Source organism: Cibotium barometz, chromosome 10 (genome assembly GCF_041138505.1).
Source record: "Cibotium barometz isolate CiBa-2024 chromosome 10, ASM4113850v1, whole genome shotgun sequence".
NCBI lineage: Eukaryota > Viridiplantae > Streptophyta > Polypodiopsida > Cyatheales > Cibotiaceae > Cibotium > Cibotium barometz.
In genome coordinates, this window is record NC_141055.1 from 39,639,181 (window position 1) to 39,665,609 (window position 26,429).

The 26,429-nt window shown below is 43.8% G+C and overlaps 1 protein-coding gene across 5 annotated transcripts in view; it reads right to left on the bottom strand.

Annotated features, from left to right (window-relative positions):
• Positions 1-445: 445 nt before the first annotated feature.
• LOC147634889 (histone-lysine N-methyltransferase TRX1-like) overlaps positions 446-26,429 on the bottom strand; it is a 93,961-nt gene continuing 67,977 nt past the window's right edge. For 2 of the 5 annotated variants that reach the window (XM_086804118.1, XM_086804116.1), the window contains 3 exons: positions 10,765-10,962; positions 10,552-10,650; positions 9,915-10,416 (listed from right to left, as the gene is read on the bottom strand). In XM_086804118.1, the coding sequence (XP_086660244.1) occupies positions 10,815-10,962 (148 nt within the window). In that variant the 3' untranslated portion in view covers positions 9,915-10,416; positions 10,552-10,650; positions 10,765-10,814. Of the gene's footprint in view, positions 1,345-9,914; positions 10,417-10,551; positions 10,651-10,758; positions 10,963-26,429 lie in introns of those variants that run through there. The other 3 variants (XM_086804117.1, XM_086804114.1, XM_086804115.1) reach the window with 2 other exon arrangements.

Sequence of the window (26,429 nt, forward strand, 5' to 3'; positions counted from 1 at the left end):
ATCCGTATCCCGAATTCTCAATTCTTGTAGGTACAAATCCCAGCGTGCACATGCACATGTATGTAGATTTTATAATATGAAAGGGTTTTTTGTTGTTTCGTCGCCTGTAAGGGGACGGCGATATAATAGTTGTTTAACTCCCCCTTTCCTCATTCAATCCAAAGATGTGCATCCATGACTATGAACAAAATTCTTTGAATGAAGCTTTTAGTAGACAATGCAAGTTTCAAAGCATTTTCTCATTGAAATAAACAATCATATAGCTGAGTGTGTGCCACTTTTCTGCCTCTTCATTCACTCCAAATCGATGAGAGACTCAACAAACCCACCACCCTTGCTATCTAAAACACAATATTGAACTTGATAATGCACACATTCACCTGATACAAAGTTTTCTTTGGCACTGGGAAGGGCAGCATGTTGATTTGCAAGACAACAAAAGATAAATAGAAATTAATGCATTGGATGCATTTTCCAAATTGAATATTTGCAAAGGGAATATTCTGCAAATACGTCTTTAAAAAAAAAAGTTTGGTGAGAATCACCGGTTTTTATATACACTACTCACACCCCCAACTCCTGTTGCATAGACGCGCAACACCAGATCGAACCCGCACCACTGGCTGGGACTGCATCCGCTTTAACCACTCCACTACGGCCATGTTTGCAAGTGTCATAACTTCTCTTTCACCATAGCCCAAGGGGCTGGACAGAAAATGCAAATGCAAATAGACACCATCCACCCATCAACACACTCACACAAAAATATGTAATATAATGGCTAGAGAGGGGATGCATACACCCATGGACGCACACACACAGCATGCAAATGCAAAAGCTCATGCACACATTCTGCACACAGCACAACAATATATAACATAATGGGTAGAGAGGAGGGACGTGCACATGCACGGAAGCATGTGGAACACCCATGCAGATGTAAGAATATAACAATTGGCTAGAGAGAGAGAGATTAGCATCTCGATACAAGAGGCCAACAGGCCTACAAGACAAGAGCCTCATAAGTAGTGGGCATATACCAAAACTCAATGTCAATCTTAAATTGCAAGATGCATTGGCCCCATGGAGATTAGTTGGTGAACTGCACTAGTGTGGTGCTCAAGAACCTCTCAGAGTTGTTATTACAAACCAGGCCTGCCAAACTCTTGGTTGTTTTCAAGCTGCCCACCTTGAATCATGCTTCAGTTCCTTCATCCCTTAATCTGTGCTGCTCCTGGATTGGTTCTTTCTAATCATTGTTGTGCCTTTGAAAGAGGTATGCTGACATCGAGAGTTGTACTTTGAAAAGTCAATGCTGTATGTGCTGCCCGGTGAGCCTGGCACCTGAAAAAACAAGCTCCTACATATGAGCAAGATTTGAACCCTCACAAAGAAAGAAAGAAAAATATACTGACATCTTCAAAAGACCGAAAGGGTCTATGAGACCAAATCGATATTACAATGTATCTATGATGAATCTGAACCATGGAAAATAAAAAAACTGTACGAAACTAGCTACTTAAGTTAGTAACCGTGTGGTGCTAGCTACTGAACCAAATTGATAGTACAATGTATCTATGATGAATCTGAACCATGGAAAATAAAAAAACTGTACGAAACTAGCTACTTAAGCTAGAGTAGCCATGTGGTGCTACATGATGGCAATGTGTGGTCATTCAATGATACCATCCTCCTCAAGAATGGAACACAAAGATAAGTATGCGAGAAGCCATAGCATCTCCCTTCTGTGGTGGGAGCACAGAGGGAGGGAGAAAGAAAGAAAGGAAGCTCTATTAATGGCTACAAAAAACTTAAGGGTCTAGGAGACCAAAAGTGGTACAATGTGTCCATGCAGTGACAGAATCATGGAAAAACAAAAACTCAACTAAATCTGAGAGAAGAAACAAGACCTCTGTAAGTGCCACTGGTACAATGCTACAATGATACAATGTGAGGGGATCAAAGTGGGTTCTCAACATCTATGACTGTATAAAGGCTCTCCACATCTGGAGGGGCACTCGTGTATTTCTAGAGTTTATCTGCATCTGAAGCTGTTGGGTGGAGCATCTCCTCGGACCGTTGCTTTGTCTAGGGAGGTGCCCAGGAGGTGGGGTGGCACCTGTGGTGCATGCACTGTCAATATGCGCTGTCTGGTCCCAAGCAGCGGCATCTGGGTCAGGCAGCGAGAGATCCTCCAAAAATATAGGTCCGTAGAGAGAGAGAGAGAGAGAGAGAGAGAGAGAGAGAGAGTAAATAAAGGTAGCACAACTATTGTGGAAGATGCATACGGCAAGGTTAAAAGCATAGTGATTGTACCAATGGGTCATGATTGATATGCAAGGTTTCTCGGTGCTTTCTCTCACAGGGTTTTCATACAGATTTCCTGCCATACTTCCAGTATATCTTGGATGCAACCTCCCTTCATCTCACACTAGGAGGTGAATCGTCTCATTTACTATGACCTCATCCACCAGCACCCATACCGCATGGATTGCCCTCTGAACTTACACCTGAAGATGCAATTCTACCACGACTTCTTCCTCGGGACTACAAGCAATGGATTTCTCACTGCCTTCAAGTGAAGATTGAGGGAGGACAGGATACGTAGTCTCCATAGTCTGGAGGTTGAGAAAGAAAAACACTAGATCTGTAAGTGTCTAGTATATTATGAGATCCAGGGGAGATTTCACTCTCTTCCGAGAAGGCTTTTGTTAGATGCGATGCAGCGGAAGCTCTTAATTGTGGTTAAGGTGTGCATTAATTTTTTGATTCCAAAAGAGAGTATATAGAAGAGATGAGCTGCCAAAGTACCTATATGTAAGGCCTCTTCTGCTGGTCGGCCAGTTGCTACAGGTCGACAGGCTGTTGTCCATTGCCTTGCCCACGATCTCATAAATGCATATATGGTCAACACGTGAGCTTGCTAGTGGCCCTAGACGGAAAAGACTTTTGCACAGCTAGACACCGACATTCCTAAATAACCTGACCACTGTTCCAAGCACCCAACCATGGGTCTAATAAATGCCTGAAGACTTCCAATAGACCTAGATGATGTATGATGACATGTCCCTCAACAAGGGCTCACAACATGCACAGTTAAAACGGTATCCTAAGTGTACTAGCTAAATAGAACGGCCACGTGGCACCCTAGTACAGTAGGTGTGCATCTAACATCCCCTCTTGCTTAAATTGATGGTGGAAGTTGCATTGCATCCAAGTAATTCGCCAGCAACAGCTTGTACTAGCAAAAATCCGTCCAACCACACGGCTTCAGGAGTCTCTCGGTCCTTGAACTCCTTCAAACGTTTCTCTCGCTCCCGTTCCATTCGCTTGCCCCTGCGCTCTTCTTGTGACCGGTATCGGACAATCAATTCCGGTTCTAGGACTTTTGCCTCATTAATAATGTTTCGTTGTTCTTCATCCGGTACATCCGAGAGTGGAGGTCCCATGTACTGTTTTAGCCAATTGACAAGAAAAACTAGGTGCATAGTCCACTGGGGGTAACTGGAGTTTCATGCTCATTTCGTTGATCTTCTCTTGTGTCCGAAAGTGTCCAAAGCTCCTGAACGACAACTTAGAGCATCGCTTGCCCACTTGCTTGAGTCGTTGCTTCATGATTCTGAGGTAGACCTAATCCCCTTTTGAGAACTTGATGTCCTTGTGATGCTTGTTTTCCTGTCTAGTATAGGCTTCCTACACTTAAGCCAACCGCATCTTCTCAGACTCCACAATTCCCTCACATGACTCGATCACCTTGTTAGCTTGGGAATCTTCACTACGTATTATTGTCATCCTTCCTCAAGATTTTCATTGTGATATTGCTCCTCGTTTTTCCAGAGAGGATGCAATATGTGGGCAACCTTGCACATTGGTCTAAGAAACCTATTCTACTACAGGTTCCACACGGCTCGGATGTCCTAGACCCTAAAAAACAGCCATGATAAATTATACATAAGACTCAAGAATCTATCTCAAGAGTCGAGAATCACATTTAAGAAGAGTCAAGACAACTTAGTTACGAGACATTGCATACCTCTCAGCAGATAAGACTGCACCAATTCAATGTTTCAACGATCGAGTCCATGCCCTCCCATGTCTGTGATGTGGAGAACACTATATATAGGCTGTACAAGAGCATCAACATCTGCTCACCAAGTGTCTGTGCACACAAAAGATTCTGCCTTGGGATGTTCACAGTATTCAACTCCCGCAAGACAACAGTGCACAAGAGTCCTTGGCAAACTCTCACCAGCCTCTCAACCACAATGAACATGTAAGAAAACCTCATCTTAGAAGGCTTGAGAAGCTCCAGGACACCATTTGCACGACACATGGCAAGAACCTTGGGCCTCTTCGTCACAAACTTCACCATTTTGAGATGAATATTGAAGATGTCGGCAGTCCAACCAATCTTTGCCACATCTTCAATGAGTGGGAAGCACATGGAGTCAATTTGAGGAAACTCGTCCTCAACCATCCTTTCCAGGGAGACAGTTTTATCCATTGTTGGTGATAACCTACACGATGTTTTGCAGGCTAATCTCCATCACTACCTCGCGTGATGTCTCCATATAATACCATGCAACTATTGTACCTGCTATGGCACACAAAAACATCGTGGGACACTAGAAAGTTATATGCATTCCTCTTTCTTGCGTCTATTCACCCATCACATAAAAGTATGCATCCATATTTTGGCCCATGTGCTTTTGAGTGGCTCAATTTCCAATTTCACTGCATTCTCTCTTTTTTGCACTCTATCATGCAAGGACTCATAAGAGGGCCCCTTCCACTCGAACCAATGCGGCTAATTCCACTCTAGCTTTTATCTAAGTGGGGTGCATACTGTCGAAAGATAAAGCACACTATAAGAATATCTTTGTCAACACTTTCGGTTGCCTCCATCATTGCTTGCCTTTGCACACCACCTCTAATGTTTCCTCTTTGTATGGGGCTGACGCCAAAGGGGTTCTATGAGCTTGCGGATTGGAGATGCAACCACTAGGAGTGTCAAACTAGCTCCAGAGCTCTTGTTATGCACTTGTCCATGCGTCTCTTGGGATGCATCCTCTATATCCTTAGTGACATCCACATCAACAGGCTCCCTTAAAGCTTTCCCTTCCATCATCTTCTCCATTCCTCAAGGGATTCTAGGGATCCGTCCACAGAGGCCAATCCCATGCTCTTTAAGATGCATGGGTTATGTTGGCATCTATATGCAGACGCTCTCCATTTGAAAGAGCCAAGACCCTTGTATTTTGCCTGGTGGATGACATGGGACCACATTGCATCCTTGGCACAAGGCATTCTCACAAAAATTGGGAGACTTGGCGAAAAAAATCCAAATTTCACTCTATGTTTCTTTTTTCAAAATTGATCAAAATTGATAAAATTTGATAAAGCAACCTGGGCAATAGGATGCAGGATGCATCCTATTCATGCCTTGATGTGATCACCAAAGTTGACATCATTCATTTCATGGAGAAGGACACCCTTTGACTTTTAAGCACACATAGTCGGTCCTTATACAAGAGCCAACCATTGTGCACTGTGAACTGACATGGCCCAATGGTTTCAAGTGCCCTGAGCCCTTTGTGTACCAAATTCTTCCAAATCTGTGTACCTATGCTGCATGTCCTTTAGACCAAGCCTCTTGTGGCTTATCAAGGTAGGATGTAGGGTAGAAATGAATGAAGTCGTCCCTTTCCCATTAAGTGCATCCGTAACCGGGTTTAACTTCCTAGCAACATATTGGATCATACTACCAAATCATTCAAAAACACTAACTCCAATGGGCCCCGTGATTGAGCACTTGGCATGGATTAAAGTATATGCGTCTATGGTGTGTAAGAGAAAGTTGAGAGGAGAGAGTACTACATTCTTGGTGCATATTCCTCTTGTGCTTGCGTTTATGAGTGCAAGCTATGGCATATGAAATATCTTCATCGTGTGTAGTTGAGAGAGAACAAAGCTAAAGAGAGATAAGATTTGCATGACTCAATGAGTATTTGATTGATATGTTGAACCTCCACCAAGTACATGCTTTTTATAGGCATAATGCCTTATCTTTTGCCTCAATCAAACCTAGACTAAGTCTCCCCAAGGAAACTTTCTACACACTTGCACAATAGCAAATCCAAGCGTAAGAGGCAACTTCTTCTTCCCGAGTTGTTGACCGTATCTCTTTTCTGTTTGCCACATTCCCCATCCTTTTTCTCATAAGAGTGAATTTAACACTTATTGATTTTTGCTTGAGTGTCCATGATTAATGAGGATAGATCTGTCTCTTTGTAGGTCAAGAGCAGTGTCTAAATCCTTTACAAAATTTGAGATCACTTAAAACAATTTCCCTCCTTAATCAAAAATTCAGTGAAAAGGTTAAAATGTGAAGTCAAAAGTGCTAAAGATTGACACGGCTCTTAGCTTTGAATGCCAATGTCTATCCCATTTACATTAAAAGCATAAATGAATACTGAAATAATGTGTCTTACAAAAAAACTTCTTCAAAATCAATTGTGATGCTCAACAAATGAAGCCTTTTATAGCTTAAGGCATGCACATGGATTAAACCCCCTTGTACCATGTGAACACTCCTGTTTTTAGGAAGGGTTACCACTGTTGGTTCAAGCCTTAGGGTTACAAGTTAATATAACCTTATCTTCAAAAGACCTTAGGAAGGTGTCGCTACAAACACGTGTAGCAGTGTGTAGCGGCCGGTGTGGATGTAAGTCTTGGTGATCAAAGGCGCATCAATTGTAGACGGGAGCAGGTAGGTGAAGGCTTGCGGCTGGCGAAGATGTCGCAACATGAGAAGGCAGAGCTAGTGACGAGACTGTTGTTAGAGTACGCGGCTGCACATGGTGATGTCAGATGCGGTTGTAGACGAGCTTGTTTGTTGGCGTTGCAGTCGTAGGCGATCCTCAGCACAATAGTCGGAAGCCATAGGAGGCCAGACACAATTGACAGAGACAGTTGGACAGCAGCAATTGCGTAGCCTTTTAATAAGGCTTTTGCCTTAATTCAATAAGGCTTAATATTTGCAAAAAAAAAACATGGCTGGCCAGACAATTTTCAGCTTCCGCAACAACAAAACAAAGAAACGTAGAGCTCTGATACCAATTGTAGATCAAGAGCTATGAGGAGGTTAGCAAAGGCAGGTAGCTATGGTGGATGCAATATCTTCATCGTGTGTGGCTGAGAGAGAAAGAGAGATAAAACAGCTAAAGAGAGAGAAGATCTGCACTACTCAATGAGTATTTGATTGATATGCTAAACCTCCACCAAGTACTCGCATTTTATAGGCATAATGCCTTATCTTTTGACTCAATCAAACCTAGACTAAGTCTCCCTAAGGAAACTTCCTACACACTTGCACAATATCAAATCCAAGGCTAAGAGGCTATTCACATACACACACACACTAGTACACTCATAAGGAGTGTTCACACGTAGTTACACACTACGGCTACATGTTTGTCCTTTGACATTGGAGCCCATACAATGATAAATAGCAAGAGAACATGTGTTGTCTCCAACAAAAATGAGGAACCGCTGATCCTTTTGCTAGTTATCACATAAACATTCATGTTGCAAAGGACCAAACTGAAAACTTTGGATGGAAAGATTGAGATTTGTACCCCCAACCATCGATTTTTCATTGAAACCTGTATATTTACGTTGCCGTGATTCTGCAGTCTGCAAAATCACGCCCGTGATTCTCTGACATTCTAGCTATCCCAATGACCCGTGATTGTTGACACCATCAATCACAGTGATTCAACTTGTTAATTTGATTCGAATGTCACCTGAAACAATTACTAAAGATCTCCAAGAACTCATATATACCACCACTGAGCTTGTTAGGGTAAAAATCATCACCATGGATCACGGCCGTGATTCTTGACCCTACAAAATCATGTCAACTGAGACCTTGAGTTTCATCAAACTGAGCGCTCGGGGGGGATTCCTAAGGACACCTTGACACTACGGGTAGCCATGGATCACGGCCGTGATTCTTGACCCTACAAAATCACGTCAATTGAGACCTTGAGTTTCATCAAACTGAGTGCTCGGGGGGGTTCCTAAGGACACCTTGACACTAGGGGTAGCCATCAAAACGGTGTCCTAAGTGTACTCGGCTAAGTAGAATGGCCAAATAGCATGTGTGCATGTGACAGTTTTGGCCCATTTATCCAAGATTATCAACTTCCTGAACCAGCTAGTGAGTTTGTGTGCTCTAAAGCTTCTCTATCTTTTGTGTGCGCATTTGTGCAACCCTAACCCTAATTCTAACAGTTGCAAGAAGCCAACACCACTGTCCCTAACCTCAAGTTGAGGAATGTGTATATGGCTCCAACAAGCATGTAGACCCCCAACTTGTCACTGACTCTCTCTCTCTCTCTCTCTCTCTCTCTCTCTCTCTCATGGGCTACACCCAGGGAGGCATGATCAGCACGACATCAATTGGACCTCCATTACAAACTTCTTTGGTCCTCACCAGACAGCTGCAATGATCACTCTTGGACAGGATCAGAGGGAGAAGAAAGATAAAAAAGGATGACACCCTCGATCTTGTGACCCCTGGCTCCGCGCACACGTGGAGTCATTAAACAGAGGACACAGTCCCTTCAGAGCGCTGTCCTCAGAAATCCAGCTTTCCACCTGCCAACTCCAGATCCGTCACATATTCCAACATTCAGCTGGAGCACCAGCAAGTAGTGTCTAGATTTGTTGAGGCATGAGTACAGGACGTTGACATCGATGCTTTGTGTTCTCTTCATGAGGAGGATTACACAGCATGAGTTCTTCCCATGTGCTGAGTCTTTTGTGGACGTTGATACAATCTTTCATTTCCTTTGAGATACACGGGAGATTCCATTGCATCTTCCATGATGTTTTTCGTCCCCTGTATGGGTGATGCAGTATAGAGTTGAGAGATGCCTTGCTGGACCTTGGCCATCATCGGGAGAACATAATGAGGCAGCACTGTGGGAGACTAGTATAACACCGCTCAGAACTCCATTACATTTTTTTTGGGCCCCACTACATTACCATGTCAGCTACCACCCAGGCCCAATAGGACCAGAAGGGGCATGTAGGTCATGGACGACACATCTAGCCCCACACTAGTGGTGGAGTCTTCAAAGAGGGTGTAGTCTCTCTAGAGAGCCAGACATCCCTACCCCCCGAGATCGAAACCCACCAGCTGCCGATCCAGATCATACTCCGGCACTGTACTCCAGGACACACTCCGGCACCATACAGAGGTGCTGCCACATGAGGTGGAAGTAGTTTCTTTTACCCCACTCAAGAGGATGATGACACTACATGAGTTCTGCCTTTCTTCAGGAACATACAGGTCCACATAGTACATGGACACATTTTTCTTTTTTTCATATTTCTGACATCCAGTTATCCATGGATCACATCTCATTTTAGTATCATAGAGATTTCTGTTCTTTCATAGACGTTCGGTGCGCTCTCTCTCTCTCTTTCTATCATAGGCCCATTGGGTCTTTGGTATACACTAAATTGCTTAAAATATCTTTGTTTCTTTCTTCCGTTCTCTCATTTCAGTTTCGGTACTTTTTGTTTCCATATTCACATTCTACACATGGAACTTTTGTAACACATGTTGGTCTCATAGACCCATTGGGTCTTTTGTAGACGTTGATAAAGTCTTTCTGTCTTTCTTTCTCTGGCTTTTTTAATGTTTGGATTTTTATGTATATGATACTACACATGGAACATATCTAACACTTTTGGTCTCATAGACACATTGGGGCTCTAGCAGACGTTAATAACATCTTTCACTCCACACACACACACACACACACATGTTCATATGGAAAGAGATGATGCCTGTGCTTCGATGTTTCACACAAAGGAAATAAGAATAGAAAGAGAGTACAGAATTTGAAAACTATTGCAAAAGGCATTTATATATTTGTAACCTGAAAAGACACCAGTTGGCTCAAACTTTCACAATGATGGGTCACAATAACCCTTCTCAACTGCTGATGCAACAGTTCCATGTGTCATACTGATGTGGTTGCAAGCATAATAGCCGCGTTGGTGTTCCACTGCCACTTGGCATGCTTTTGACTGGACCTCTTAACATAGCATGATATACAGAAGTGCCAAGATCCTTATACTACACAGTGCTACACAGATAGACGACTAAATCCTTGCCCAAACACAGGCGTTTCCAAATCGTAATAATCTGAATTTACAACGGTATACGGTGGCACGGTGGCATCTGGCTCAGGACCCTCAATCCTGCCGAGCACATGACCAGATTTTCATGGAATTCTTATCCATGTAAAACAATTGCCAAAAGGGTCCATCTGTACCCAGCTCCCATGTGGGACACTGACTGACTGTGAAGCGGTATCAACGGCAAATAAACTTTGAATTCTGTAAATCAAAGGAGGTAATGGTGTCAGAAAAATGTATATATATGCATGCATGTAGACATACACGCAGGCAGGCATGCATGCATACATGGTTAGGTACAGTACCAACTCTACAATGTCAGCAATCTAAAGTTACCTGAGCCCAAACTCCAAAATGCTGGTGAGTATCAATGAGTAAGGAGTTCTCTTGACCCAGGATTTAGTGTCATAAGATCAAAAGCTGTGTCCCGTATGCCTGCATAGAAAGTGGTTTCCATCATTTCTTGGATTATTGATAGAATCAACATTTACAAGCTTATTGTTTCAGCATAAACAGAAACCATATAGAAGCAGAGTGCCACACCTGTACCTTCGCTGACTATCCAGTCACTTCTAAGGCTTTCAATCTGTGATGCAGTTTTAGGAGGTTGATGGAATCCATGCAGTAATCTCATTAGAAGGTACAAGAATTCTAGTAGGTTCTTCATCAGCTTCATCCACATTTACGTAGCCTCGGCAGGATGGAAACCCACAAAAGCATTCCAACTGTTCACCTTTAGATGTAAACCTGATTAATGCAGGACGGGTTAAACAAAACCTGAAGGCATGCTGTTTATCTGCAGCAATTAAAAGCAGCCCTGGTACCCAAAAGATCTTCATCTCTACTTGAAAGATGTATCATTTGATAAGTGCATGCACGCGCGTGCACACACACACTTTTTTTTTTTTGTGAAACCTTCATAGTTTTGCCGATCAATCTGCTGCAACTCAAAATTGTCATGCAATGACTGACGCAACGATCGATGGAAGTATACATACTTGTCGATCCAAGGTTGTGCAAACACCTTTTAATTACGATCCAGCCATACAGCCCAAAATCTTGCCCATACAAAGAAAAGAGCATATTCCTGCAGTCTTGAAGGATATCTTCCAATCATCCAAAACATATGTCACCCCAAGGAATCTGATTCGCATATCCAATAGACGATTCAGAAAATCCCTTGTGTCGGTGCATGCCCATAGCAAATGATAAATACTCTCCATCTGATGATGGCACTGCAAACAATTTCCGCTTTGCCAAATACTCTCCTACTGCGAGCGTTCCCGTGAGGCATGTCAATAGAAAAACCATTTGTTGTAAAGGCAATTTGCTTTGCCATATCTTTCCCAAATTACCTTTCCACTAGCCTAAGGACTTGTTCATATGCCACACTCGATCCGCATGTCCCTTTATCCATGGCTGTGGAAGCAATAATCTATATGCCCTTGCCGCTGTCAGTCCACAAAGAGGAAACTTCGTAATATAACCCGTTCGTCTATTCTTTAGCAGCCAATCATCCTATCGTTGCCCAACCGATATATATGACATATCCCCCCCGTCCTAGCTGAGCAACCACACATCTCCATACATGGCGGTAATGGGCTCCCAATTGCCACCACCGCCGTGCTTGTGGAAACGATAATGGTCTGCCTTTAGTCGATATAACATCTCCCACCGTGCAAATTCCTTTTTGTGCTTAAAAAAAAAAAAAGATTTTCTTGGCTTAGCCACAGCCAATGGTGTATCAAATGCTCTCCTCCAATACACATTTTCAGCTACCAGTGTGTTTCTAGGAGGCACTGTCCTATGTGCCCAACGCAAATGTATCAGCATAGAGTTCCAATCTTGCAACAATCAGGAAGAATAGAGGCACTGTAAGCCCAGCGGGGTGTGCTGTGATTATAGACTCAACCACGTATCCAAGAGATAGAGATAGAGAGAAATGAAATGAAATGTTATATTAACGTCTTCAAAAGACCAAAGTGACCTATGAGACCAAAGTTACAACCATGTGACATCTGATACACTGTCTGGAAAAGAAAAGAAAGAACTAAAGGTAAGTATCTAGCCCTACAATACATCAGAAGGCAGCATCCGGAAGCAGCAACTAGGGAGAGTGGGAAGCTAATGCTACTAGTCAAAATGGGGTACATGAGTACATGGATACGTGGTGTCCGAAAGCCAGGTGTCCTCTGTCTCCTGCGGGCTCTAAGTGTCTCTGCTCTCTGGAGAGTAATTCTCTGCCGTGTAGGGGCTGGGAGGGGGATGGATCTCTGAAAAAATGTAGTAATCTGTGTCTGTCGCCCTCCCTCTGGACCTGTCTGAGCCTGCAATAATGTCTCTCTGTGGCGCTGTATGTCTAGAATGTATCTCCCCAGTATGCGCTGGTCTGCTGCCTCAAAGATCTGGCGTAGGGAATGTGGCTCTCTGAATAAAATGGGATATCTCTCTCTGATGGCTGTATATGCTCTGCATCTGCATACATAATGCTCCTCACTCTCCACCTCCTCTCTGCACAATCTGCATACCCTCTCCTCTCGGGGGATCCGTGCTGCTCTGCCAGTCTCAATCTCCAATCGGTGTGATGAAACTCTAAGCTGACCGATAGCCACTCGGGAGCCGTGTGGTAAAAAGCCCTCCATGTATCTAGGCCTCTCTATAAATCCGATCTTTTCGGCTCCTTGAAGTCTTCGAATCTCACATGCCATAGCATGGCCTTCTTCGTTCAAGACTGCTCCAATGTAATCTCTTGAGGCATCACATTCTACCATAAAAGACTTTGATAAGTCTGGAATAATCAACACCGGTCCTTTGCTAGCATAAAATTTTAATGCTTCATAGGATTCTTTTTCAGCTTTGGCCCACCGAAATCCAACGACTTTCTTTGTCAAATCATGCAATGGACTAGCTACCACTACAAACCACTTGATAAACTTTCTGTAGTAAGAGCATAAGCCAAGAAAACTTCGAACTGCATGCACACTAGTCAACTCTCGCCATTCCATAATAGCCTCGACCTTGTCTAGATCCATCATGACCCCTTCCTTGGACACTATGTGGCCCAAATAGTGAACTTCTTACAAAAAGAACTCACTCTTCTTGCCGTTTACATATAGCTTGTGCTTCCGTAGTTCTTGAAACATGATATCCAAGTGCTTTTGATGCTCTTCTTCATTCTTAGAATGCACAATAATATCATCAAAGGAAGTAGCTGCAAACTCTCTACGTGGTCGAAATGTTCTCTCCATCATTCAGTTGAAGGTAGCCGGGGCATTGGTAAGACCAAAAGGCATCACCAAATAGAGTCCAAATGTGGTCCTGAACGCAGTCTTGTGAATGTCCTCTGGAACAATCCTGACTTGATGGTAACCATCTTCAAGTCAATCTTGCTAAAGATGGTGGCTCCATCCAATCTATCTAGGATGTCATCAATCCTAGGAATAGAAAACCTGTTCTTTATAGTGATCTTATTAAGAGCCTGTTATCAATACACATTCACCAAGAACCATCCTTTTTCTGAACCAATAAAACTGGAGAACAAAAGGGTCAAGAACTAGGTCTAATCAAACCCTTCTCCAATACGCCTTGCTTCATAATCTCGTCTTGTTGTGCTTGACTCACACGATAAGGAGGTCGGTTAGGAGGTGAACTTCCTCGCATGATGTCAATCTGATGATCTTCCGATCTCTCCAGAGGTAACTCTCTTGGAAGAGTATTTGCAAAAAATCTTCATATTTCCTTTAGAAATTTTCTTTTTCAAGATCAAGAGTTGGGAGTGATTCTCACTCTCAAATTCCTTTGGATCTCTGACATATACCAAGTACGACGAAATAGATTGCTTTATTGTTTTAGGAACCTATACATGGCTGATGAGTGGAATAGAATTTTCCTCAACTCCTATATCAAAGGTTACATTCTTGCCTTTAAAAGAAAACCTAATCTTGTTTCCAACCCAATCAATGGCCAGATCTATCTTCTTATGCCAAGGCATACCTAAAATTACATCACAATGTCCAATTTTACCAACAACAAAGTTCTCATAGTCCACATAATCCCCAATCTGTAATCGAAGCCTTCCCAAGATAGGAGTCACTTCCTCTGACATTTCCTCGAAAGCAGCACATGTAGAAATAGAAGCTCCGAACCTATCCAGAGGGAGGTTCATAGCTTCAACCACTCGAGGATGGATATAGTGGTGGGTAGCACCACTATCAAAATGTCTAAGCGCGAGTTGCTTGGCTACTTTGCTTCAAGCCTTGAAAAGTTGCCGTCTCTCTGGCGGTGTATCATCCTAGCGCTGAAGTTTCTTTCGCAATGCATTGGTTTGAGATGGCTTGGTTTCTTGCTTTGGCTTATCGAGACATTTTACAGCCATGTGCCCCTTCTTCCCACATTGAAAACACTTTCCTTCCTTGACATATGCTTCCAGTTGCTTATGGGATAACTTCTTTCAGAAGAGTGGAGGTTTGTCCCCACTCCTATCCTTCTTCTTTTGTGGTTCTTTCTTTGATTGAGATCCTGCTTTGAATCTCTTCCTTTGGGATGCATCTCGGTTGTTGTTCTTCGGCTTGCCCACCATCTAAGGTATGTGCAAGGCCTCGGCTTGTAGAGCTTTGTCTTGTGCTTCCTCCAAGGACTTTCAATCAACCATGTACATTGCTTGCATAGGCTTAGGTTGCAATCCATTCACAAACTTAGGATTTCCATTAATGGTGGAATGGGAGTATAAGAAGTAAACTTTAGTGAAAGGGCTGAAAATTTGTTAAGGTAAGTTGCCACATTCTCACCGACTCTTTGTTTTACCTCATCCCATTCTTTCCGCACATCCGCTTCAAAGTTTGCAGGTAGGAACTTTTTAATGAACATAGTCTTGAAATCAGTCCATGACTTTGGCTCGGTCCCTTCTTGTACCACCTTTAGCCACCAATTCAAGGCAGCATCCTTCAAATGCATACGAACCATACGAAGCTTGGACTTTTCAGAGAAGTCCTCACCTCCAAAAGCGGCATCGAATTGCTTGACAAAAGATAAAGCTTTCTGACTGTCCCGCTTTCCATAAAAAGCATCGAACTTGACGCTCTTCTCTCCCAGCTTGAAGTCCACTTTGCCGGTTGTCGAAGGCTCTTTTGCCTTCTTTTCCCTTACTTGACCCGAAGATGCTGCATCCGAGAGAGCAGGCCTAGGGATAGCTTCCATGTCTCCTCCACGAGAAGCGGAACAGGTTGCTCTAGATCTTTCTGCAATGGTGACCTCTTTGGCCCGAAGATAGGCATTAGCAGCTTCAACTCCTTCGGCTTCGATGGCTCGATCCTTGATGAAATCTTCAAACATTTCAGTCCCTTCTATGGCCATGTTCCTTCTTGCCTCTCCAAGCAAGGAATTCTTCGTCTCTGATAAATCGTCTAAACTGCTAAAAGTTTCTGGTGCTTTTTCATGAGCCAACTTCATCATCCATGTTGCCATGCTTTCATCAATTTGTCCAATGTCCGAGCAAGGATTCCATCATGTGAAAATAACATGGAGGGCGAAATAGTTACAGGCACCCTAGGATTTTTCCTTGTACTTGACCTACCAAGATATCTCAATAGAAGAGATTCCGATGCCCAAAAGAATCAACCTTGTAACATGCACACATTGCAGCCCGCATCCATGACCATGGCTATCCTTGTTCCACCAAAGTTATTATCATATTACTTTTCCCTGCCAATACATGGTAATGCACATTCAAGATATTTAGCCCACCATGCATTTTAGGACTGCGTACATACTCCATTTTCAATAGCCATAAAGGCTTCCTATTAGTGCTTGTTTTCCATAACAGTTCCATTGCTGATGACATAAATGTATCAAGCCATTTTTTGTCAACGACAAGAAGAACTGCATGTAAGCCATTTTGATGGATTGTACTATTCGTAGCTTGACATGCAAAGGCCATGTAGACAAGTGCCATTAATCAACCTTTTGTTTGTTTGAAAGATATGTTCCAATCCAAAGGATATCCCAAATGCCTAGTGATTTGGTATGGGGGTAGTATATCTCTTGGCTAGAGTATACTATGCTAATCCGCCTGTTTTAGTGGCAAATTCCACGAGTGGTAAATAATCTTCCCATGATGCCAGACGGAATTGAATGTAATGTCGAATCATTTCTTCCAAAATCTGATTGACTCTTTCACTCTGTCCATGTGTTTGAGGATGATAGGCTGAACTGAACAACAAATTCGTGCCAAGAGATTTAAACAAAGACGTCCAAAAATGTCCAGTGAACTTTGGATCTCTGTCAGAGATGATGGTCTTTGGCAAACCATGCAATTTGAAGACATGTTGCACGAACAATGACACCACATCTGGGGCTGAAGCAGCTTTCTTGCAAGGAATGAAATGCGCCATTTTGGAAAATCGATCAACCACCACAAGAATTTGAGCATTGCCTTTGGACGAACGAGGCAAAGTGGTGATAAAATCCATACTGATACTTTCCCATCTCTCATTGGGAACTGGCAACGGTTGAAGTAACCCTTGAGGAGGTTGTCGAGAGGCTTTCATTATCTAACATGAATGACAAGCTTTGACAAATTTGATAACATCTTGCTGCATCTGAGGCCAGAAGTATGTAGCAGACAAAAGTCGATATGTCTTGTTGATACAAGGGTGAGTAGCATAAGGACGACGAGGAGGCAATGTCGTCGGAAGATCATTCGGAAACAAATCCTGAAAAGGCCTGAAGAAGGGTTGCTCTAAGTAAGCAGTTGTTGATGACGAGGCTTGAGATTGCTCACTAGTTTCTGCTTCAATCTCCCGTAACATGACAAGGGATGTTGTACAGTCACGTTTGCGGACGAGGCGTTTGACTTGCAGGGCAGAAACAATAGTGATAGGTTTGGCACTGAAAAGACCATGAAGTTCTAGCTCTCGACCATCATGATATAACTGGATTGAATGAGAACGAAAGCTGATCACCGGATCATATCGATACAGCCAAGATTGTCCTAGTATCATGTCATAATGTGACAACGGCATTACTGAAAAATTAAGGTGATCTTGGTAATCTTGAATCTGGAACTGAAGCTGTTGCACCTTTTTGTTACAATAAAGGAAGGAACCATCAGCAAGCTCTACTTGAAAAGCATCCACAAAATGTCGGGTCTGTAGGCGAAGCTTGTGAACCAAAGAAGTGCCCATGAAATTAGTGGAACAGTCACTGTCCACCAGCACATTGATGGGATGGTCGCCAATGAAGCCCACAAGACTAAGGACCTGCTTGGAAAGATTCACCGAAACAGGGTTGGTACTTTGGCCATTAAGCATCACGGTACTGACAATCTCAGAAACGCGAACAGAACACGCTATTTGTTTGGTCTTGTCTTTCATAGGAGGCGGGTCATGATCAGCATGGTGGCAACTATCCACCTGAGAATTGCGTCGAGTGTTGGAGGGTTTAGGGCGCTGAGGACATTCATACCACCGGTGATCGCCAGAACAAATTGTACAGAGGCCTCGGCGACTAGGTTGGGACGAAGTGGCAGTTGATGAAGAGGTTTGCTATCCTGAAGAGGTTTCTCGCTTGAAGTTAAGCCGATCATTGCTGCGACGGTCCTGTCGAGACCAATCTCGGTTTCTGCTGCCAGAGGATTCGGTCTGAGAGGATCCTGCGTTTGACGCGGGAGCTTGCCCGGAGAAGCGTGACCGGAAGGACTGTTGTCCAGAATATGGTCGCCGAGAGTTTGGTTGTCCAGGATTGGGACGCTCAGGTTGGCTAGTCCCATTGGGTCGATTCCGCTGGTAAGAACGGGTGTCGGAGGAAATGTTCCTGGGAGGACGCCTGTAATCACTGATGCGTTCGACATACGAGATTGCTTCATCCAAGGTGGCAGGATTGTACTTATGGACTTCGTCTTGGATCGTGGGTTCAAGCCCGTCAATGAAGCTGTGAAGCTGGTCAGAGGGGCTAAGTGTCTCTATCTCGAGAGCCAGTTTTTGAAACTCTGAGATGTACGCGGCCACGGAGCCAGTTTGACTCAGGTGGCGGAGAGAAGACCTGGCATGAAAGTTCGCATTTGCAGGCTCAAAAGCCTTGCGAAGAGCACGCCGAAATTTATCCCACGTTGGAGTAGACTTGCTATCTGAAATCCTGCATCGCCACCAAAGGAAGGCGGTATCTTTCAAGAGGATACTGGCCAATGCCACCTTTTTATTTTCGGGCAATTCGGTATTTGAGAAATAAACCTCTATCTTTTAGAGCCAGTGATCGATTAACCGCTTATCGCGGCGGCCATTGCAGGGCTCAGGTAACTTGATATCCATTAATTTATACAAAAGTTTGAGTTCAACATTGTCTACCTCGGCAGTCGGATCGGGAGGAGTTAATGGATCGCCCTGCTGGCCCACCGAGGATGACGATGATGATGTTGGTGCCGTTGTTGCATGTCTTCCATTTGTGATCGCATTGATGCCATACCGTCGAAAAGGGCCTTGTGCAAGTCCTACATCTGCAAGGCCTCCATCTGAGGATCGGCGGGTGGCACGTTGTCATGCGAAGTTGACATCTGGAGAACTCAGAGAGAGTACTGAGGTGAAGCAGGATCCCTCGCGCTGATGTTGGTGCCGTTGTTGCATGTCTTCCATTTGTGATCGCATTGATGCCATACCGTCGAAAAGGGCCTTGTGCAAGTCCTCCATCTGTTGTTGAAGAGTGGTCATCTGCAAGGCCTCCATCTGAGGATCGGCGGGTGGCACGTTGTCATGCGAAGTTGACATCTGGAGAACTCAGAGAGAGTACTGAGGGAAGTGAAACTCGAAACTCGCGGCGGCGGGTGCCCAGGGGACTAGGGCCTTTGACACACTTGTTGATACCATCAATGCATATTAAAACATTTAAATATGGCCACAGCCTTAACACATATCCATCATCACTTTGCATAAAACATAAAGCTGGACAAAACATCCACAAATGCTGCAAATGGAGCTTGCACGAGTGACACTGCATAGAGGCCGGAATGGGCCGACCCCCCCCCTTGGAGTATTTTATTACCCAAGGAGAATAATATCATGTACAAGCTTTGAGGGCCTTACTCTCCCCACGGGAGATGCCGGATTATCCATATACAAATGCCATAATACAGCCCAACACGAGGCAACCAAGCCGGAACATAGGCTGTAGAAATGCCGAGCCAACAATATAATCCATATACCTCCGTGTGGGTATTGATTCTTTCCCAAAAACCACGGGTCTTCATGCAATAGAGCTAGTACAGCAAGTACAACTCTCCATTCAGCCGGTACAGCAGGTACAATGGCTGGTACAGCCAGTACGGTGGCTGGTACAGCAAGTACAGAAGTACAGAAGCTGGTACAGCAAGTACAGTGGCTAGTACATCCGGTACGGTGGCTGGTACAGCAGGTACAGCAAGTACAAATGCTGGTACAACACATACAATGGCTAGAAATCATAATAAATGATTGAATACCCTTGCCTTCAGTATTTCTTCGCGATGGAAGCCTCCAAAACAGTCCCCAACAGCCGGTATTCTTCATGGGCAGCCTTCAAGTGAGAGAGAAAGAGAGTAGCCATCATTAGGGAAGCCTTCAACGGTGGTAGAGGCTAGTGTGCAGCAAGAGAGCCTCCATTAATGAAGAGAGGGGGCTCCAATTTATAGATTTGGGCCTCCCATGAGCTAAAATGGCAAGAGAAGGCTACAATGACAAGTGGAGAGCCACACAATAGCTGAAGTGACAAGTGTGAGGCCACTTGTCTCACTTTGATCCTTTTTCTAACAAGTGTCAGGCCACTTGTCTCACTTTGGTCCACTTTCTTGCCACATGTCCCAATCTAAGAGATGGGTCCTTCCATAATCTTTACCTCTAAAAATATCCCAACTGGTAGACATTCTGTCATAGGCACTTTGCCAACTCTTGGTATTTGCTCAATTCCAGATGTAATGACGCGAACAGAATTTCCATCGGAGTCGGGCCAAAAATAGCAACTCTCCTAAATTTTAGGAGTGTGGTCCTTTGTATTCTAGGATAATCCCCCATTCCCAAAGCTTGTACTTTCCAAATATTTACACATCCTGGAGTCCACCAGACCCCTTTCAGACTGGGAAATGTCCACATCCTCCCCAACTTCTTAAAAGTTGTCCGCAACTTTAAGCTTCAAGCCATATATTCAAGATATAATCATGTCCCATCGATTGGGCGAGACGAGACAGTCTCAAAAATCCAATATAACTGAAGAATCCATGTCCCAAAGAAATGGGTGAGACTAAATAAGTCTCCATAATACCAATATCAAAATCATGTCCCAAGGTAAATGGGTGAGACAAAAACAGTCCCATAAGTCCAGATATCATAATCATGTCCCAAGATAAATGGGCGAGACAAATCAGTCCCATAAATCTAGATATCATAATCCATGTCCCAGGTAAATGGGCGAGACAAAACAGTCCCATAAGTCCAGATATCATAATCCATGTCCCAAGTAAATGGGCGAGACAAAACAGTCCCATAAGTCCAGATATCATAATCCATGTAGATCACCAAGGAGCTGCCTTGACGCCCGGCCCGACTTCAGTGCCCATATTCTCTACCATTGGCTCTATGTTCTACCAAGCAAGGTAGCAACATCTTGAAGAGCACTTAGGACAAGAGAAATACTACACAGGGCGGCTAAACAAGGAGTCCTGAAAACAATCACTCGCAGGCATAGATAACCTGGTGTTCCATACGCATTTCTGCTACACATAGTTTATAGGCATTTCGGCCACCAACTCACACTACCCTCTCAAGTGCCCATGTTCCCTTCCATCTGCTCTCTATTGTTCCACCCACACATGGTAGAAACAATCTTCAAGAGAGCACGTAGGACAAGAGAACACTACACAGGGTATGTTGTGCTCCACACTACCCTTTGAAGTGCCCATGTTCCCTTCCACCTGCTCTCTATTGTTCCACCCTCACATGGTAGAAACAATCTTCAAGAGAGCACGTAGGACAAGAGAACACTACACAGGGTATGTGAATCATGAGTTCCATAAGTCCAATGCATCCCAAATAAAGGGAGCCAAAAAGAATAATCCATCCCAGTAAAAGGGAGCCATAAACATAATCCATAAACCTGAGGATGGATCCAAATTCCTAGAAAAGAAGTCCAGGAATCCATAGACCTGTATACCATAATCCTTGTATACCATAACTCTTACCTCATACTCCGTGCTAACCACACACCTTGGAGTAGAGGTGGACTTTATCCATAAAAGCATCATATCCATGAGATACCAAAGATTGCTTCTCTATAAACTCGGACAGATTCGTCCATAGAAATTGCTTGTGAAGCCCAATATCTATATAAATCTCGTCCAAGAAAGAGATCTCCATAGATATAATCCATCCCAATAAAGAGAGCCATGAAAAGAATTCATCCCATTAAAGGGAGCCATAAACAATGTTTCCCTGAAACCATCTCAAGGCAAACAACACCACCTTTCTCCTTGCATAGCTATACAAGGGTTAGTGAACATCAAAAACACTTGATAGCAAAAGCACTAACTTTGCAAACTCAAAGTATACTTAGCTTTTCTTTGCCAGGTTGGTCTCATGAAGCCAAAAGAAATATCTCCTCATCATGTCCTTAAGATATCCCGAGATATATCTCCATATAGCTTGCCTGTAAGCTTGATAATATAATCCACAATATCCATATGGAAAGAGTGCTAAACGTGTGCACATAAAGCCAACTCCATACTTCCAAGATAAATTTTGTGAATTCATAAATCCTTAGATCAACAAGCTGTCTACTGCTGCTCATGCTCTTGCTTCATAAGCTATGAAGCGGCTAGCCATGCTTAACAGCAATGATGGTAAGTGTGGTCCCCACTTGAGATCTTTTCTCTTCCTTATTGATAGAAGGAAGTCTCCGCTTCCAAGAAAGCCTATGCTCTGATACCAATGAAACTCGCGGCGGCGGGTGCCCGGGGGACTAGGGCCTTTGACACACTTGTTGATACCATCAATGCATATTAAAACATTTAAATATGGCCACAACCTTAACACATATCCATCATCACTTTGCATAAAACATAAAGCTGGACAAAACATCCACAAATGCTGCAAATGGAGCTTGCACGAGTGACACTGCATAGAGGCCGGAATGGGCCGACCCCCCCCTTGGAGTATTTTATTACCCAAGGAGAATAATATCATGTACAAGCTTTGAGGGCCTTACTCTCCCCACGGGAGATGCCGGATTATCCATATACAAATGCCATAACACAGCCCAACACGAGGCAACCAAGCCGGAACATAGGCTGTAGAAATGCCGAGCCAACAATATAATCCATATACCTCCGTGTGGGTACTGATTCTTCCCCAAAAACCACGGGTCTTCATGCAATAGAGCTAGTACAGCAAGTACAACTCTCCATTCAGCCGGTACAGCAGGTACAATGGCTGGTACAGCCAGTACGGTGGCTTGTACAGCAGGTACAGCAAGTACAGAAGCTGGTACAGCAAGTACAGTGGCTGGTACAGCCGGTACGGTGGCTGGTACAGCCGGTACAGCAAGTACAAATGCTGGTACAACACATACAATGGCTAGAAATCATAATAAATGATTGAATACCCTTGCCTTCAGTATTTCTTCGCGATGGAAGCCTCCAAAACAGTCCCCAACAGCCGGTATTCTTCATGGGCAGCCTTCAAGTGAGAGAGAAAGAGAGTAGCCATCATTAGGGAAGCCTTCAACGGTGGTAGAGGCTAGTGTGCAGCAAGAGAGCCTCCATTAATGAAGAGAGGGGGCTCCAATTTATAGATTTGGGCCTCCCATGAGCTAAAATGGCAAGAGAAGGCTACAATGACAAGTGGAGAGCCACACAATAGCTGAAGTGACAAGTGTGAGGCCACTTGTCTCACTTTGATCCTTTTTCTAACAAGTGTCAGGCCACTTGTCTCACATTGGTCCACTTTCTTGCCACATGTCCCAATCTAAGAGATGGGTCCTTCCATAATCTTTACCTCTAAAAATATCCCAACTGGTAGACATTCTGTCATAGGCACTTTGCCAACTCTTGGTATTTGCTCAATTCCAGATGTAATGACGCGAACAGAATTTCCATCGGAGTCGGGCCAAAAATAGCAACTCTCCTAAATTTTAGGAGTGTGGTCCTTTGTATTCTAGGATAATCCCCCATTCCCAAAGCTTGTACTTTCCAAATATTTAAACATCCTGGAGTCCACCAGACCCCTTTCAGACTGGGAAATGTCCACATCCTCCCCAACTTCTTAAAAGTTGTCCGCAACTTTAAGCTTCAAGCCATATATTCAAGATATAATCATGTCCCATCGATTGGGCGAGACGAGACAGTCTCAAAAATCCAATATAACTGAAGAATCCATGTCCCAAAGAAATGGGTGAGACTAAATAAGTCTCCATAATACCAATATCAAAATCATGTCCCAAGGTAAATGGGTGAGACAAAAACAGTCCCATAAGTCCAGATATCATAATCATGTCCCAAGATAAATGGGCGAGACAAATCAGTCCCATAAATCTAGATATCATAATCCATGTCCCAGGTAAATGGGCGAGACAAAACAGTCCCATAAGTCCAGATATCATAATCCATGTCCCAAGTAAATGGGCGAGACAAAACAGTCCCATAAGTCCAGATATCATAATCCATGTAGATCACCAAGGAGCTGCCTTGACGCCCGGCCCGACTTCAGTGCCCATATTCTCTACCATTGGCTCTATGTTCTACCAAGCAAGGTAGCAACATCTTGAAGAGCACTTAGGACAAGAGAAATACTACACAGGGCGGCTAAACAAGGAGTCCTGAAAACAATCACTCGCAGGCATAGATAACCTGGTGTTCCATACGCATTTCTGCTACACATAGTTTATAGGCATTTCGGCCACCAACTCACACTACCCTCTCAAGTGCCCATGTTCCCTTCCATCTGCTCTCTATTGTTCCACCCACACATGGTAGAAACAATCTTCAAGAGAGCACGTAGGACAAGAGAACACTACACAGGGTATGTTGTGCTCCACACTACCCTTTGAAGTGCCCATGTTCCCTTCCACCTGCTCTCTATTGTTCCACCCTCACATGGTAGAAACAATCTTCAAGAGAGCACGTAGGACAAGAGAACACTACACAGGGTATGTGAATCATGAGTTCCATAAGTCCAATGCATCCCAAATAAAGGGAGCCAAAAAGAATAATCCATCCCAGTAAAAGGGAGCCATAAACATAATCCATAAACCTGAGGATGGATCCAAATTCCTAGAAAAGAAGTCCAGGAATCCATAGACCTGTATACCATAATCCTTGTATACCATAACTCTTACCTCATACTCCGTGCTAACCACACACCTTGGAGTAGAGGTGGACTTTATCCATAAAAGCATCATATCCATGAGATACCAAAGATTGCTTCTCTATAAACTCGGACAGATTCGTCCATAGAAATTGCTTGTGAAGCCCAATATCTATATAAATCTCGTCCAAGAAAGAGATCTCCATAGATATAATCCATCCCAATAAAGAGAGCCATGAAAAGAATTCATCCCATTAAAGGGAGCCATAAACAATGTTTCCCTGAAACCATCTCAAGGCAAACAACACCACCTTTCTCCTTGCATAGCTATACAAGGGTTAGTGAACATCAAAAACACTTGATAGCAAAAGCACTAACTTTGCAAACTCAAAGTATACTTAGCTTTTCTTTGCCAGGTTGGTCTCATGAAGCCAAAAGAAATATCTCCTCATCATGTCCTTAAGATATCCCGAGATATATCTCCATATAGCTTGCCTGTAAGCTTGATAATATAATCCACAATATCCATATGGAAAGAGTGCTAAACGTGTGCACATAAAGCCAACTCCATACTTCCAAGATAAATTTTGTGAATTCATAAATCCTTAGATCAACAAGCTGTCTACTGCTGCTCATGCTCTTGCTTCATAAGCTATGAAGCGGCTAGCCATGCTTAACAGCAATGATGGTAAGTGTGGTCCCCACTTGAGATCTTTTCTCTTCCTTATTGATAGAAGGAAGTCTCCGCTTCCAAGAAAGCCTATGCTCTGATACCAATGAAACTCGCGGCGGCGGGTGCCCGGGGGACTAGGGCCTTTGACACACTTGTTGATACCATCAATGCATATTAAAACATTTAAATATGGCCACAACCTTAACACATATCCATCATCACTTTGCATAAAACATAAAGCTGGACAAAACATCCACAAATGCTGCAAATGGAGCTTGCACGAGTGACACTGCATAGAGGCCGGAATGGGCCGACCCCCCCCTTCGAGTATTTTATTACCCAAGGAGAATAATATCATGTACAAGCTTTGAGGGCCTTACTCTCCCCACGGGAGATGCCGGATTATCCATATACAAATGCCATAACACAGCCCAACACGAGGCAACCAAGCCGGAACATAGGCTGTAGAAATGCCGAGCCAACAATATAATCCATATACCTCCGTGTGGGTACTGATTCTTCCCCAAAAACCACGGGTCTTCATGCAATAGAGCTAGTACAGCAAGTACAACTCTCCATTCAGCCGGTACAGCAGGTACAATGGCTGGTACAGCCAGTACGGTGGCTTGTACAGCAGGTACAGCAAGTACAGAAGCTGGTACAGCAAGTACAGTGGCTGGTACAGCCGGTACGGTGGCTGGTACAGCCGGTACAGCAAGTACAAATGCTGGTACAACACATACAATGGCTAGAAATCATAATAAATGATTGAATACCCTTGCCTTCAGTATTTCTTCGCGATGGAAGCCTCCAAAACAGTCCCCAACAGCCGGTATTCTTCATGGGCAGCCTTCAAGTGAGAGAGAAAGAGAGTAGCCATCATTAGGGAAGCCTTCAACGGTGGTAGAGGCTAGTGTGCAGCAAGAGAGCCTCCATTAATGAAGAGAGGGGGCTCCAATTTATAGATTTGGGCCTCCCATGAGCTAAAATGGCAAGAGAAGGCTACAATGACAAGTGGAGAGCCACACAATAGCTGAAGTGACAAGTGTGAGGCCACTTGTCTCACTTTGATCCTTTTTCTAACAAGTGTCAGGCCACTTGTCTCACATTGGTCCACTTTCTTGCCACATGTCCCAATCTAAGAGATGGGTCCTTCCATAATCTTTACCTCTAAAAATATCCCAACTGGTAGACATTCTGTCATAGGCACTTTGCCAACTCTTGGT